General features: G+C 41.7%; 1 protein-coding gene across 2 annotated transcripts in view; it reads right to left on the bottom strand.

Moving 5' to 3' along the window:
- The window catches only part of LOC142377598 (constitutive coactivator of PPAR-gamma-like protein 1), a 35,848-nt gene extending 26,061 nt beyond the window's left edge, over positions 1-9,787 (bottom strand). For both annotated transcript variants that reach the window (XM_075461857.1, XM_075461859.1), the window contains exons 1-3: positions 8,996-9,787; positions 6,118-6,364; positions 5,950-6,032 (exon numbers count right to left, since the gene is read on the bottom strand). In XM_075461857.1, the coding sequence (XP_075317972.1) occupies positions 5,950-6,032; positions 6,118-6,364; positions 8,996-9,469 (804 nt within the window). In that variant the 5' untranslated portion in view covers positions 9,470-9,787. The remainder of the gene's footprint in view (positions 1-5,949; positions 6,033-6,117; positions 6,365-8,995) is intronic.
- Between the last annotated feature and the right edge of the window lie 7,459 nt (positions 9,788-17,246).

Here is a 17,246-nt window from a genome sequence, read left to right as displayed (position 1 = left end):
TGCTCTTCCTCCTGAACTACAGCCACCCCGAGATCTAGCATGTTCCGTGTCTCTGCTCTGGATGCCAAAGCGTCAGAGAATGAAAGCCCTTTGTTTGTCCATGTGAGACGTCTCATTTTCTCAGCTCCTAAGTGTTCCCAGAACGTAAACTCAAAATGGAAAAGCAGAAGAGTGGCCCAACCTTAGGTCACCTTTAAATCCTTTACTCATGGTTTAGGGTTCAATTTCTCAAATTTGAGTATTAAGCCTTTCACTGCATTTTCCACAAATACAGGGTGGAGCAAGTCGGAGGGAGAAGTGGCGAACTAAGTGGGTGAGAGGTCCGGACCCCAGGGCCATGTCCCCGCCTCCTGGTGTAAATCATGTCCATTATAGCACAAACTTGGTAGCCTGCTGCACCGATTGTCCTCAGTACATATTTTAAACGATTTGCTACACATTTTAAACATTTAGTGTATTTCTGTAAAGGTGAGTTACACTCACTGTGCAATACCATCTCTAACTGTTAGAAGGTTTTCCATCAGGCTTCAGCTGCCCTCACATGAGGGGCCCACCCAAGGGTCTCATTTCAGTCCAGTAATCTTTTCCCTTTCTATGCTCCCATAAGGATCAATCATTAACAGATATGTCATTTCATTACTATGCCTCTGAAATTAAAATCAATATAAATACAAAATGAATCAAATTAAATTTTTAGGTCAATAAATATCTCTCCAGTCTTTTAACTTTGATCTCTTCCTAGAGATCACCCAGGTAGGCTGACCAGATGCTCCTGGCTGTTCTGACATTTTTATTTTGTGTGTATGCGTTTGCTCATGAAGTTCTATTTTTACAGTTTTATTTACTTATTTACTATATTATTTTAATCGCATGACACTTTGGTAAACACTTGTTTTCAAATGCGCTTATAACTAACGTAATTGCCATAACAGTCTTTCCAGAGAAGCCTGTTGAATAACGAGGTCGATGAGGTTCTTAACTAAATCTCTCATCAATTTCTTTGTCGGTGTGTGTTGACGACTCTTTGACCTCCATTAGGCACCAACACCGGATGAGCATACACAGAACATAGAAGAGGAATCAGGATATCCACCCATATTTGATACCATTTCAACTCGATACTGAAGCATTAAATAGGTACACATTTTGCCAGAATTTTAGGAGTGAGGCAGCACAACAAACTAAAAAAAGTGCAGCATATTTGCTCATTTTGTTGTCATCTTTGAGCAAAAGAAAGCAGACCAAAGAAAGATGTTCACACTGGGGCTGACTTATATAGCAAAAAAATGATAAGCTCGTATTTTCAGACAGAATGGTTGTATACAGTATATGTCAGTATTTTCTATAAATATGTATTATTAGAATATTACTGACAATGCTATAAAACTCAAAGTATTGGCATTCCATCTGCTGTCAAACAAGGAGGCAGTGGCTGCTCTAATTCATCCCAAAGGTGTTCTATCAGGTTGAGATCAGGACTCTGTGCAGGCCAGTCAAGTTCTTCCACACCAAACTCGCTCATCCAGGTCTTTATGGATCTTGCTTTGTGCACTGGTGCGCAGTCATGTTGGAACAGGAAGTGGTCATTTCCAAACTGTTTCCACAAAGTTGGGAGCATGAAATGGTCCAAAATCTCTTGGTATGTTGAAGCATTCAGAGTTCCTTTCACTGGAACTAAGGGGCCAAGCCCAGCTCCTGAACAACAACCCCACACCATAATCCCCCCTCCACCAAACTTTACACTTGGCACAATGCAGTCAGACAAGTACCATTCCCCTGGCAACCACCACACCCAGACTCCTCCATCAGGTTGCCAGATGGAGAAGCCTGATTGGTCACTCCAGAGAAGGCATCTCCACTGCTCTAGAGTCCAGTGGCGGCGTGCTTTACTCCACTGCATCCGATGCTTTGCATTGCACTTGGTGATGTATGGCTTGGATGCAGTTGCCATAGAAACCCATTCCATGAAGCTCTCTACGCACTGTTACTGAGCTAATCTGAAGGCCACATGAAGGTTGGAGGTCTGTAGCGATTGACTCTGCAGAAAGTTGGTGACCTCTGCGCACTATGCACCTCAGCATCCTCTGACCCCGCTCTGTCATTTTACGTGGCCCACCACTTCCTGGCTGAGCTGCTGTTGTTCCCAATCGCTTCCACTTTGTTATAACACCACTGACAGCTAGCTGACTGTGGAATATTTAGCAGCGAGGAAATTTCACGACTGGACTTGAAAAAGGACAATCTTGACAAGACACAAATGAACAACTACGGGCCTATCTCAAATCTCCCATTTTTAAGTAAGATCATTGAAAAAGCAGTTTTTCAACAGCTTAATTACTTTTTAAAACAAACTAACTGCTATGACACCTTCCAGTCGGGTTTTAGACAGAACCACAGCACTGAGACTGCTCTGACCAAAGTGTTTAATGACATATGTCTGAATACAGACGGTGGAAAAATGTCAGTCTTAGTTTTACTAGATCTCAGTGCTGCATTTGATACAGTTGACCACAATATATTACTGAAACGACTGGAAAACTGGGCGGGTCTTTCCGGAACTGTACTAAACTGGTTCAAAACATACTTGGAGAACAGGAAGTACTTTGTGTCAATAGGTAACTTTACATCAGAGCAGACAACAATCACATGTGGAGTTCCCCAAGGTTCCATCCAGGGACCTCTTCTGTTTAACATCTAAATGCTCCTACTGGCACAGATTATAAAAAACAACAGAATAAACTACCATAGCTATGCAGATGACACGCAGATATATATTACAATGTCACCAGGAGACAGAGGCCCTGTACAGGCCAGGCCTGTCCTGGCCTGGCCTCGCCTCACCTCGCGCTGGACTTCACTGAGCTCCTGAGCGCGAGCCGTTCTTTCACAGATGTTTGTAGAAGCAGTCTGCATGCCTAGGTGTTGGAGTTTATACACCTGTGGCCATGGAAGTGATTGGAACACCTGACTTTAATTATTTGGTGAGTGAAAACTTTCGGCAATATAGTGCATACCTTTCACAGCAGTCACTGATTTTACAGATGAAACATCGGGTAAAATTCACCTTTTAACAAAGTGCGTTTTGATTTTTGTTGTATTTACATATAAAATTATTTTAACTGAGTTCACATCTGCTGATAAAGACACAGGAGGAAAATCAATAGGCTGTTCTGGCGATATGCTTCATTTCTGTGTTTAACGTGTTGCCACAGTTAATAGGAGCTGCTTTTTGGGGGAGAAAAAAAAACCAAAGTTGCTTAGTTGGCAACAATAAAGCCAAGTTGAAAGAAATCTGGAGCTCAGCTTGATGCTGTCAAATACAGCGGGAAGGGTGTGTGTGTGTGTGTGTGTGTGTGTGTGTGGGGGGGGGGGGGGTAGCATGAGTCAGAAGGAATACACACACACAGCTTCACAGGGGAAACAGACAGCACAAGATTATATCCACATAACATGCACAGTCTCATTTTATATCTTGTTTGAAGTAAAAAAAAAAAAAAAAAAGATTAAAGAAGAAACACATATTTTCAGTATACTGCCTAGTTCTTATCAACAACAGCATCTGAATAATTATTAACGCTCTGTTTTTCAGTCCAGAGACCAGCGTTTCATGATACCAGACTATTGGACAGAGAGGAGAAAATATGTGGCTCAGGTCATAAAATACCTGCAATAGTTCAGCACCTTTAAAGTTTAGTTTGGAAAGTTCATTTTAGTAGAATCTATCAGGCCAGCGGCGTGCTCTGTCATAAAAAAGGTGAAAGTACTGTATTTCACAGAGTAAATTACAACTATTTCCCAAACATAGCAAATGTGGCTCTGTAACACTGAGCTTCAGGGAATGCCTCCTGGAGATAGCAATTCAATAAACACAACATCCAGATAATAAAGTAGTTATTGCTGAGAAAGTTGCACATCTTATTTTAACCTGAAATCTGTAAAACCATCTGCACCACACACTCCTTAGCACAGTTAAAGAAGCCACCCAATCCCCAGAAGGAGAGGTCAACCAGACTGCTACTGGATTCAAAATGCTGAGCTGTTTCAGTTGTCATGGTTACTGAATTAATCCATAACTGTCATTATGTTGATATCAGCTTTTCAAAGAGTGTAATCTTTAGCCAAACGATGCTCCAGTAAATCGGCTTGTAATAGTGCTGTGACAAACTGGATACTAAGTAACATTATGATGGTGACATACATTACATCGTGGCTTAATGAAACTATTAGAAATCTGAGTGTTCAGAGAGAGAGAGTAAAAAAAACAGGTAAAAAGAAATCAGTAGCAAGGATGTGTGTGTCCTGCAGTGTCACTCTGCGGTGGAATGCTGCATGGCGTTGTGTCTGTAGTCGAGCCTCAGCTGCACATGGAGGCCAGATGGCTTTCTGGTTAAATCGCAGCTAGTCATTTAAAAACAAACAGTCCAACTATTAACACACTGTGCTCTAAAATGGTCAGCCACCGCTGACATGCTCCCCCATTCACCGGACCATCACGAGCCATCTCTGTGCTCGGTGTTGCGTCTGCCATTAAGCAGCCGGTGGTTAAGCTTGCAGCATTCTCCTCGTTTACAACATGAATCACAGCCGCTGAAACTCTGTCAAACGAGCAGCTTTTACCAGTTATGAAGCTGATGTTCTCAAAGCAGTTTTAAAGCCATCAGCATGAAACCACGGATGTTTCATAAAACAGGCGTGAGAAAAATAAACGGCCATGGATTTTTATTTTTTTTTTAATGCACCGTTATCTCGTGATAACAACATCATTTCAAAGTTGAGAAAAATTTAAAAAAAAAACTTACTATTTCATCATCTTGATATAACAAAGATAGTTTTCTCGTGACAATTAATTTCAACCTACAAGAGCTGCCATGAACGGCTTCTGTACATCTGCTAACCGGAACCCCCGAAACAGACAAACTAACGGAAAGTGGGACTTACCGGTGGTAGGCTACAGCTACAGCCAGTGGCTACGGAAGCCGTCCGTAGCAGCTCTTGTAGGTTGAAATCAGGACAATCACATTAACCTGCGCGCAATCATCCGACTTCAAAATTATTCCACAAAAAAAAAAAAAAAAAAAACGAGAAAACGATCTTTGTTATATTTAGAGATAACAAAATAATAAGTCGGTTTTTTGGTTGTTTCTTTTGTTTTTTTCCACAACTTTGAAATAATAAGTCATTATCACAGGATAACGGTGCATAAATGGCCGTTCTCAGCTTCCGTAGGCAGCCACACAAACTAAAAAGGACAGTTACCAACAGAAAAAAACACATCTTAATAACATATTACTAACACAAAAAGTCAAGAGACGTCCATACCGTGAATCGTAGCTGAACTGATTATGTAATGATAACGAGTGTAAAGAGTGTTCACATTGCTGAGTAGAAAACATCAATCACGAGCTCCAGCTGTGCCCAGACCCCAAACATGGATTTTGATGACCTGCTATAGAGCTGTACTCCGTGCAGACAACCTACAGCAGTCCGCCAGAGACGAGAGTTCGAAGAATCCACCGCCCCGTTATGAGAGGACAAACTGTTGATGCTTTCATGTGTGTGGACATCAGTGTGGTGAATACCTGCCAACTGTCAAACAGGACATTGACAAATACAATTCAGAGCCCCAGAAACTGCTCCAAGGCGTGTCGCAGGTAACGTGACGCTTTTTATTTTATCTGTCATTTTATTTTGTAAACCAAGTCTCACAATACTTGAATTTTATTGGAAAAGTGTTGCCTTCTACTATTAATTAGCTCATTGTGTTGTCCTCCAGAGCCACAGGGGGCAGTTTTCACTGAGTGAGTATTAACTAGCTTTGTGTTCACGATATGTGGCGCTCTCGCTGAGAGACACTGTGTAGAGAGGGCAAATTAAATCTGCTGAGCCCAAACCTGTGAAAAAAATACCTCACAAAATGTAATAAACAAATCTTGATAAAAAAAGAAATACCTTTAGAGATGCTAATGGGTGCTCTGAACCAAGTAAGTTCCAGTGAAAGGCAGCCAAGTCTTCATCAGGCAGTATGTGATTCCCTGTAAAACAGCACTGCATGAGTTACTTAGCCTCACCTGGGCCATCACTTCTGTTTGCGCTGTGTCCACTAACTACAACACCAACCTAAAAGTGAAGCAAAGATGACAAAACGATTTGGGTTGAGATCGAGCTGCCGCGCTACTTCGTGCATCAGGTACTGGCTGGTGGTGAGGCTTTTGCTGTTGCGGCTCAGTTTGAGGGTGTGGGAGCTGAAGTAGAACGGGATGTTGCTCAGAGCGTAGTCAGAGTCATAGGCCACCAGGCCGTGAAAACCACCATCCCTGCATAAGGCCATTACTTCCAAGTGGTGGTCCTCCACACTCTGGACAATCTGAAGAATGGCAGAGACACGAGTTAGGCTTCAGAACAGTAAAGGCTCAAAGCAAACTTCTTACACCGACACAGAGTAACAGCTTTAAGAACAGCAGCACTACAAACAGGGTGCACTTTTGTTTGCGCTACCGCACTCATCTGATTTCATACCAGTAGAACTAATAACAGGTGTTAAATCAAGAGATGGCACTTTTAAAATGGTACGGTTACAACTCGTATTTGTTACATGGTTAAATCTGAAAAAGTTCAAATTACATCAGTATGGAAAATGCATAAAAAAGTTATTCTTAACTCTTCCTTTGATTTTATTTTCATTGAAGTCACAATGATTAAGACATCTTCATGATTTGTCACGCCTGCTTCATTTCATTTGGTAATATTCATCCGTTTTCTTTCATTTCAGGCCTGTAGCACATTTAAAAATTGGTAGAGAAAAGCTTTTCTATTTTAAAATTCTACGTCTAAACGTCTACATTTTTTGCATTTTTGGACTGAGGATACTAAGCGATGAAGAGTTCCAGGTATTATTCGGTCTCATTCATCCTGTAAAAGCATCTTAAGTGGCGCCACAGTTTGTGCACTTTTCATTTCAAATTCTCCATCAGTGTCGCAGTCTCTACTGGGGACAGTTCCGGCCTCCTGGCGGGCCCGTCCTCCACCTGTGCTCTCTTCTTCCTCAGCCATGCCTTCGGAAAGTGGGAAAACTTATTTTTTTGGTTGAAAAACGCATTGAATTTTTTGAAAAACACGTGGTTTTGAAAGCAACAAACGTTGCTCTAAAATCGAAGTGAACTTCCCTGTATTAATGCTGCCATCACAGTGGCAGTGTGGAAATGAGCACTGGTACAAGCCCATACCGTCACAGAGCCACACTTTTGGACTTGTTCCAGATAAGTGTGGACGCTCCTTTTCTTCTTCGGTCCAGATGACATGGCGTCCATCTCTTCCAAATGAAACGTTGAAATCCGATTGGTCTGACCACAATACACGTTTTCACTGCCCCTGCGTATTCTTTGCCCCTTACAAACTCAGCCTTTCATGGAGAATGTCTGTACCAAATGACCTGTCTAAAGGTAACGTCAGACAGGGGCAGCGGGGGCTCAGGAGCTGGAGCAACTGTCTGCTAATCAGAAGGTTGATGGTTCAATTGCTTCCAGTGCAGGTGCATGTTTATAATATATAGATAAGTATGTGCACTATGAATGTGTGGGTGTGGCTTAAGATGTAAAAGCACACTGAGTGAGAAAAGCACTTTACTATTTTTCTCGACCTCATTATGAGCTCTAAATTGCCTTGTAAATCTGTTTCAGTCTGAAATGCATATACGGAGCCCCTAAAGGGACATGGAGGGATTTTTTTTTTGCGAGATACCGCAATACTTTTGCGAGATCTCGCAACAAAAAAAAAATCCCTCCATATCCCTTTAGGGGCTCCGTAGAAACTGATGTATATCAACAAATGAAAAGAAACTGAACTGACAAGACAAAACATTAAATAGAATGAGCTCCTCCGATCTGTTCCAAAGCATCCCAAACGCCTTACTCTGTGCCAGACAAGTCTTTGAGCTACTTCCTGTGTGTGGGATCATGGATCAAGCAAACATCATCAACATGTTCCACCTCCTTGATACTCGGCAAACAATAACTGATGCACTGCACTTCGTCCTGCCTCTGCATAGTTCACACTGCAGTTTGGGACAGCACGAGCAATTGTGCAGTTCTAGCTCACAAAAAAAAAAAAAAAAAAAAAAACACCCGTTTCCATTTCGGAGGTAAAAGTACGGAGCCCCTAAAGGGATATGGAGGGATTTTTTTCTTGCGAGATCTCGCAAAAGTTTTTTTCCCACGTCAGTTAACTGGAAGTAAAACAGACACAGCGATTTCAGATGTCTCTCACTTATGTCAAAGCCATGTCTACGTGCAAGAACGGATTTGATGTCTTTATATGTTAAGCCAATTTTAAAATAGAAATAAATAAACCTCTCCCACGGATGATAGGTAGGCTCCTCCATCGCTGTGTCTGTTTTACTTACGGTTCACTGATGTGGGAAAAAAACTTTTGAGAGATCTCGCAAAAAAAAAAAAAAATCCCTCCATGTCCCTTTAGGGGCTCCGTATCAAAGCGATGAATTTTCATATTTCGGTAATCCTCCCCAAAATTGTGTTTCAATCAGGGTCAAAGCAGTTAAAAAAAAGCGTAAAAGCATAATCTGTGTTGGTTTTTAATTCACAATATATTTTAGAGCTCATTTCGTGTCTCGAAATAGTGCCTCTATTTCCCAAAGAGACGTTTCCTTCCCTCAGATCACTTTCTGGCCTTGTAGGACTGTCCACCTCTGTGAGCATGTTATTTTCGCTCTGCTGACACCCAGCAAACCCGGCCTTTTCTAACCGACACTGTCCACATGCATTCACCCTCTAAAGCGGTGTCCCCAAATCCTAACGAGCTCAGTATCTTTGCTCACATTCACGCACTGATTAACTGAGAGCAGCTTTTATCATGAATGACAGTTGGCAATGATGACATAGTTGGCAGCTAGCAGGCTAACCACAGAGCCTGCTAATATCTGCCGGCGGCAGCCCACCGCGGCTCCGCTCAACAGGCACCGCCAGGCCGAGTTTTCACTCACCGCAACGCGGAACCGCAGGAGAGCCAGCCGGATGCAGTGCGCCATGCACACCGGGGGCAAGAACCAGACTTTGGGCGGCGGGGTGCCCTTGTTTTGGACGTGGCTAATGATCTGCTGAGCGGTCTGCCTCTCGTTCACCTGCCGCTTGACCCACTCGTGAAGGCGGCCTTTCTCCAGGGCGCCATTGAAGCACACCAGGAGCTCAATGTTGCCGCTGAAGCAGGCCTTGGAGAGGGCGGCCAGGAAGCCCAGCATGTGATTCCACTGGCCTCCGCTCACCCAGTCGGTGTAGAAGCCTCCATAGAGCCGATGTAGACAGTTTTCGGCGTCCACCAGGAGTCTCAGCGGACACTGAGGGGGTCTTTGACGGCCACCTCCAACCAAACTTCCCCGGGCCAACCTCTGTAGATCAACCGGCACCACAGCACTGGGGCAGTGCTTTTCAATGTACTCTTGGAAACCTTGAACACCCATGTTGAGCCTCTGTTGGAAGAGACAAAAACTTAAAAAATGACTGTAATTAAGGAGAAATGTCAAAGGAAATTAAACCGGCGGGGTTTGCGGTGCGTTTCAACCCTCTATACAGTGGCTGACAGCCAGTTAGTAGCTGTGAATATTGCAGGAGTTGAAATAATGCCGAAAGAAACTAAATAAGGCTGCTGTTAAGATATGGTCATTTTTGGTAAGTTTTCTTTTTTTGGTTCATGGCTTTAGGTGCCATGTGTCGGATCGCGGAGCCATGTCAACGGTGGTGCGGTAGTCCGGACTGAGTGAGCCCAGAACACGTGACAACATGACGCACAGGCACGTACAGCGGCAGAATCTACGGAAAGAAGCGAGAAGGTTCCGGGTTGTTTACTTCCGGGTTTGCTCAGTTATCTCAGCCGCTGCAAAATCCTTGTTAACAACACAAAGATGGGTCATGAATATAATAATAATAATATATTTTATTTATAAAGCACTTTACATCAATTTAATGACATTTAATGACCTAAAACTAGCATTTAATATATATATATATATATATATATATATATATATATATATATATATATATATATATATATATATCAGAGAATAGCAGTTTTTCCGGAAACAACCACATCTGGATCAAAAGAAAAAATAGGGCCACATTCATCAGAAATGTAAGCACCACAGATTTAAGCTATGCCAAACAATGTCTACTTACAGATGACAGGGCATCTTTAAGGGATAGAAAGGGCTTACAGTAAACAGAAGGGCAAAATGGCTGAACATGGAGCTTTTTTACATCTAAGATTATAAGTCATCGGTTTTTAAGATTTCTATCAGTGACAAAACCCAACTGAAGATATGCAAAAATGACTATTAAAGATGCAGCCCTGGAAACTAAGAAACAAAGGCAAAGGCTTGGACGGTAGTTTTCTTGACAATGTTGACTCTTTGGATTCGAAAACGTTTACTTCCTGATTCATGGCTGGGGTCAGGAGTGGGTAACGATTTTTTCTGAAGATTTTTATTTCCAGTCAGCAAGCTATTATCTAAACATTGCTGCCATTACAAAAGTGCCGAAGCCAAGGTTTTGTTCATTTTCTGAGATGGGCAATTAGTGACTTTTTAAAATGCTTTGAAATAAAAAGAAATTCGATAGTTTTGATTATTGTTTCACTATACCCAAGTAATCCAATCATTTAAAATATTAAGATTCCACAAAGTGTTCTGGACCTCTGATTTGACTTCAACAGGTCCCTCAATCTTCTCTTTATCATGTGTCTGTCCACCGTATAGACTTATAGCCACCTTATTAGCAGCTGCACAGCTGCCTGATAGCGTGTTCACACTGCAAGTGTGATCATGTGTATGTGTGTCATGGTAATGACACTTTTTGTAGCAGGAACCGCTGCAAAGATTTTGTCAAGCATTTGTTAATTCTGCACTGTCACAACTGTGCAAAGTGTAGTCACAAAAGTGAAAAGTCCCATGAAATCCAACATGTTGCTGAAATGTTTGTACACCTATTCATGGTATTAATGCTAATTTAGCATTTGCAATTTCCTGGAAAACAATTTTTTGTGTGTTATAAACAAGTGTTGATGACTCAACCTAAATTAAGAAACTTTGAGTCCAAAGAAATATACAGTGGTGGCCAATTAGAGCAGACTGGGCTTTTTTGCTTCAACACTGATGTTTTTTTTTTTATGAAACACATCAATGTTAAAGCGAAAAGCACAGCATCCACCTTTTTCACGGTTATGGTTTCATGGCATGAAATTAGGATTAGAAAATACATGTTGTGTGACCCATTGTCACTGAGCAAAGGGAACCTGAAGTGTGGGGGCAAAGGGCTCATGTCAACTTGGTGTTTGTCATCCTGGCAAAATATGGTCCTGGCTACATCTATTTGGCTGAGCACAAAGAGGTTTTGGATATTTCAGTAGGTATTAACACGTCGGGCTGTGTTTAGATTTAGTCACACATACTATGCAAGATGCATTCATTGACTTATTGACTTATTATGTATATAATTGACATCGGAATGAAGATGTAATTTGGTGAGATTTGATTGTAAAATGAATCCAAATACTGACTCCAGTGAGCTATGACACTAAAGTTGAGAGATGCAGGGAGCTGTCATTAATTGCTACTTAATGGACTTCTGTCCATCCATCTTCTATACCTGCTTGATCCCATTCAGGGTCATGAGGGGAGCCTGTCCCTGCTGCCAGTGGGTGAGAGGCAGGGTACACCCTGGACAGGTCATCAGTCCATCACAGGGCAAACAAGATAAACAACCTTGCACCCACATTTACTAATTAATGGACTGGGATATTAATTCCCTATGTAGATTAACACATTAAAGTTGGAACTACCTTCTGTCTTGCAAAGTTTTGTCTATCTTCAATGCTATCACATGGACAAAATCTTTCTACTGGCAGACAAATAAACACCTATCAAAGCTCTCAGAACTGCTCCTGTGGCAGTTCTAACTACAGTAGGTGCTCCTAGTTCCACATTTTTACAGAAAGATACAGAAAGGCTCAAAAGATTTAAAAATGTAAAGCGGATGTGAGTTTTCATTTTCAGTATGAATAAATAGAAAAAAATGCAAATTATGTTATGCCCCATCATTACTGATAGAGGGCAGCATCAAATCAGTAACTACTGCAAGTGACTTCATCTTTACTTCTTTGCTGACTTTACTCACTCAATATTCTCTTCTACAAGGCTATGCAGGACAAACACAAGAGGTGCTCTTCTTTAGCCAAGTTGACTCATGCAAACCCAGAGAAGCTGTGCACAGCCTTCTCAGGCTGGGGTATGCCGTCTCATTGTTCAATTATCCACAACGAGGAGCTTTGACAGAGCTGTTTGGTTTGACCTCGCATTTTATGGTCAATTTTCTGTAAACATGTCATCAAAGCCATCTTATTCTGAGATGGGAACCGTTTTCTTTTTTTTTTCTCCTTCAAAAGTAAGAAAAAACAATATGTTTTAGGTGATAAAACTTTGTTAGATTCAAGTGTTTGATTTTACATTTTTGTACTGAGTAGAGAAAACATTAAGTGTCATTTTAGCTGCAGTTGTTTGAACACCAAATTGTGAACTTTTGCTGAAATTAGCTCATGGGCCAATGTAGGACAACTTGTCTCAATGACTTTGGATCAGCTCAATATGGGCACATAAATTATGCTAAAGAATTGCTGAAGGATACAGAACAATTTGGAAAAAGTGTGTTTCTGAAGAAGGAGAGGAAGATGATTTAGTCAAAAGCTGGATCTTTTGGCACAGAGGGCAACCAAAAACAAACAAAACAAGCTTGAAGGGATGAATAGGAGTGCTATTTTCTCATCTGTGTGAAGGCATTCACAAGCAGCTTTGCAAATGGCCTGGTCTTATGAAATAGCATAATGATAAAATGCAGAGCCATGTCTGTGCATAACCTGCAATACATTTGTGTTCACAGATCCAACAAGTGGACCCACGATGCGTGTACCAGGCTTTAAAGGGATAGTTCGCCTCTTTTGACATGAAGCTGTATGACATGTACTAGAAATATCGTTTATGAACATTTTCTTACCCCCCGCTGCGTGCTGTGAGCCGAGTTCCAGCCTCGTTTTGGCGTTGCCGAAGGTAGTCCGGCTAGTTGGCTGGGGCCACAAAAATAAAACGTTTTGCTTCTCAAAACAATATGTGTTCAAAAGAGTAATACATTTGCATCACAAAATTGTTCTCCAGGAAAAAGTCAGACCTCACAATCGCTTGGCGCTATTTTCTCTCCCTTCGTATCACTGCGTGCTGTGTAGACCATGCAGACCGAAGTGCAGACCGAGCAGTCCCCTGCTTCCGAGCAGCAAACAGCGTAACAGGCCCGGCTGTCGGCAGGCGGCAGCACACAGTGATACGAAGGGAGAGAAAATAGCTTGAATTAAATATAAAGATGTAGTAATAGCAAAATTTGTACCAAGACTTAATACTTTCATCAGGTGTGACATTTATACCATTGTAACGTATTGTGCTTAGTCAGTGTAAGAAAGAATAAAAAGTAGTACAGCTTGCCACGCTCTACCCAACATGCTGCTCACCCTTTCTTGTTTCCCGTTTCTCTACCGCATGTCGTCCCCCCCCCCCCCCCCCGATATACTGTAAGAATGTGGTGTGTTCACAACAATCAATTACATAGCATTGACACCGTAACTTGTTTGAATCCTCAGTATCAGTAGATTTTATTGAAAACACGGAAAACTCACACAATCCTCTATGTTTTTTTTTCATATTGTAATTGTATGTAGTGTGTCTTGTTCTACATACACTGTAAGTTTCATCACAAATTCTAATGTTAAATGCAATAAAGACTCATGGCTGTAAAGCTCCTAGATAATATGCTAAATTGCAGAGATTTTTTTTCAGAAAAAGGAACCAAAGGTTCAGTGTGCAACTATTTGAACCTGCATATTTGGATAAAAAAATAAATAAATAGAGAAAAAGATCTTTCCTCTTTCTTTGCCTTCTGTGTTTCTGATTTGGGTTTTCGTGAAAAGCCTCCCTTAATCGGAAATTTGGACAAAAACATTTGACAAATAAATTCATTGTATGACTATACTGCCTTTTTAAAGATTTTAGTTGTTTTCTCTGTACTATGCTGCCATTGTATGGAATTTTATTGACAGGGTATCCTTTTCAAAGAGACTATTGGCACTTATATACTACTTGAAGACTAAAGGAGGAAGTTACTGTATATGTGGTGCTGCAATCCCATATGCATAGTAGTGGGTGGTAAAAGGTTAACTGTAGATAAAACTATGCTGTAGGATGTTTAGCAAGACACTGTAGCTTGACCAACTGCAGGGTGCCTGCTATGCTGCGCCAACTCTGTGTGGAGTTGGTTGTTTCAAGCCCCTTGAAGAAAGGGCCCCTTGCCCAACACCAGATCCGTCGCAAATAAGACTTTTATCCTAAATTACTTTTTTACTTCGCATTCCTTGGATTTCCTCCTGTTGACTGAAACCTGGCTTAAACCAGGTGAAAACAATTCATTCTCTGAGCTCCTCCCACCCAGTTCTTTCTTCTGCTCCCCGAGAGTGTCGGCGTGAGGAGGGGGACTTGCTGTAGTGTTCAATGACAATTTTAAATGTCGGCTTCTTCCCACAGCTACATACTCCTCGTTTGAACTGCAATTGTTTTGCGGTGGAGTTCGCAAGTCCTGTGTTGTGTGCAGTTGTCTATCGCCCCCCCGAAATATAATAAGGGCTTTATTCAAGAGTTCTCTGAGTTTCTGGCTGACATTCTCCCAAAATATGACAAGCTCCTTATCTGTAGGGATTTTAATGTTCATGTTTGTTGCCCATCTGACCAATTCATCACTGACTTGACACTGTATGACAAAAGCCTGTTGGCAACTTTTAATTTGACTCAATCTGTGGATAAACCAAGGCACCATCTTGGGCACACGTTGGACCTTGTTATTTCTTGCAAACTCTCAGTTTCCCTTTTAGAGATTTCTGAGACGGCAATCTCAGATCATCTCCCTATCGTGTTTGAAGTGATGGCCCCCCAACCAGTCAGCAACCCCCTTGCTCCATCCCGTCAACGGCGTATCATCACTCCCTCTACGGCCGATGAATTTACTGCTGCTTTCAATGACTCACAGTTTGCACCCCCTCTCTGTCCTGATTATTTTCTTTCCTCCTTCCATTCCACCTGTGTTGGGATTCTGGACTCTATTGCCCCTTTTAGGCAAAAATCTGCCAAGCCAAGAACGGACCCCTGGTTGAACGATACCACCATCAGGCAATGTTGCAGGCAGGCCGAATGCAGATTGAAGAAGGACAAACTGCATGTGTCTCTGGAAAGTTTCAGGGACTGTCCTGCTGAATTTCAGAGAGCCGTACGTGAAATCTCAGTATCTCTCTAATATTATTTCGAGCAGCAGTCATTGTCCCAAGGTGTTATTTGATACAATTAATGCTGTGGTTAACACATGCACTTCTTCTGTGACTGAGGTATCAATAGCCACTTCTTCATTATTTTGTTGACAAAGTGGATTCTGTCAGAAAAGATACCAGTAATGTTATTATGAGTAGAAATAAGGATCTACCTGTTGCCCCACCTCATTCTGCTGCGTTTGATCAGTTTGAGCTGGTTGATGCCAAGTGCCCCGATGTCTTAGTTCTGCTTGATCTCACAGCGGACCATGCAGTCCTCCTGTCACGTCTAAGGAATTATGTTGGCATCCACGGCACTGCATTGAAGTGGTTTGCGTCTTACTTTTCCAGTAGAACCTTCTCCGTTATGGTTGGTGACCTTTCCTCTTGCAGTGCTCCTCTCTCCTGTGGAGTCCCTCAAGGATCTATTCTTGGCCCTATCCTCTTCTCATTGTATCATAGCCAGGCACAACCTTTTTTTCCACTGTTATGCAGACGATTTACAAATTTGTCTACCATTGAAGCCAAATAGTAACAGTGCACAATGTTCTTTGTTTAATTGTATCGCTGATATTAAGCAGTGGTTGGCCCAACATTTTCTTCATTTAAATGATGACAAAACTGAATGCATTGTGTTTGGGGATACTGTGATGACTGGCTTTGGCACCTTGTCTTCAAAGCTTAGTTAAACCGTCAGAAATCTGGGAGTGACCTTTGACAGTCATCTGAGGTCGGACAAACAAATTAACAATGTTGTCAGGACTAGTTTTTTCCAGTTGCGTCTCTTGGCCAAAGTTAAAATGTTTTTAAGTCGTCATGACCTTGAGAAAGCCATCCATGTCCTAATAAGTTCAAGGTTAGACCATTGTAATGCACTTTATGTTGGCGTCTCCCAGTCTTCTCTCAGTCGCCTTCAACTTGTGCAAAACGCTGCTGCCCGTCTTTTAACCAACACCAACAGACGTGTGCACATCACTCCTGTTCTTAACTCCCTCCATTGGCTTCCTGTCCTTTATAGAACTGATTTTAAACTTTTAATGTTTGTTTTTAAAGCTTTTAACAGCCTCGCCCCATCGTATTTATCTGAGCGTTTAACAGTCTGCAATCCTGGTAGAGCTCTAAGGTCAACAGATCAGTTTCTGCTGGAAGTGCCCAGGTCAGAACACAAACCCTGGGCTGAGCGAGCCTTTTCTGTCGTTGCCCCCAGGCTCTGGAATAAGCCCCCCGTCCAGCTGCGTCTTATTTCTGACCTGGGCCTCTTCACATCCAGGCTAAAAACCTACTTATTTAGGATGGCTTTTAATACCCAGTAGTATGATGGCACTTTTATCTTATTTTATCTTAATCGATTTTGTTATATTTTATTGCTTTCACTGTTCTTTTATTGTTTTTATTTGTTTTTACTTATTCTTCTCTTTATTTATTACCTGCTGTAAAGCACTGGGACACCGTAAGGATTGTCTGTAAAGGGCTGTATAAATAAAGTACATTTACATTTGTGAAATTGCAATACAAGCAAACCATAAAAGGTCGCTATAGTTATCACCTGTCCCCTCTCGTAGTGTTGGAGAACTCACAAGAGACAGAACTTTAAAAAAATTCATTTTTAGAGAAAGGTAGGTGGTGACACGATTTTTACTCCGAGCTGTTACAGATGTGTGTACATTCAGGATTCATATTCTGTTATTTAGAGTTGATGCGTGAGTCAAAGTTCTGCAGACTGTGAGCAGTCACCAAGTTTAAGCTAGCTGCTGGACAACAAGGTTTTAGGGCCACTTATTTGTACCTGTTAGCTGACATCCAACTGGGATGGAGGATTTTGAGTTTTGAGTTCTTGCTTGGATAACTAT

The sequence above is a fragment of the Odontesthes bonariensis genome, chromosome 3 (assembly GCF_027942865.1).
Source record: "Odontesthes bonariensis isolate fOdoBon6 chromosome 3, fOdoBon6.hap1, whole genome shotgun sequence".
Lineage (NCBI taxonomy): Eukaryota > Metazoa > Chordata > Actinopteri > Atheriniformes > Atherinopsidae > Odontesthes > Odontesthes bonariensis.
This window is presented reverse-complemented; position numbering and strand designations above follow the sequence as displayed.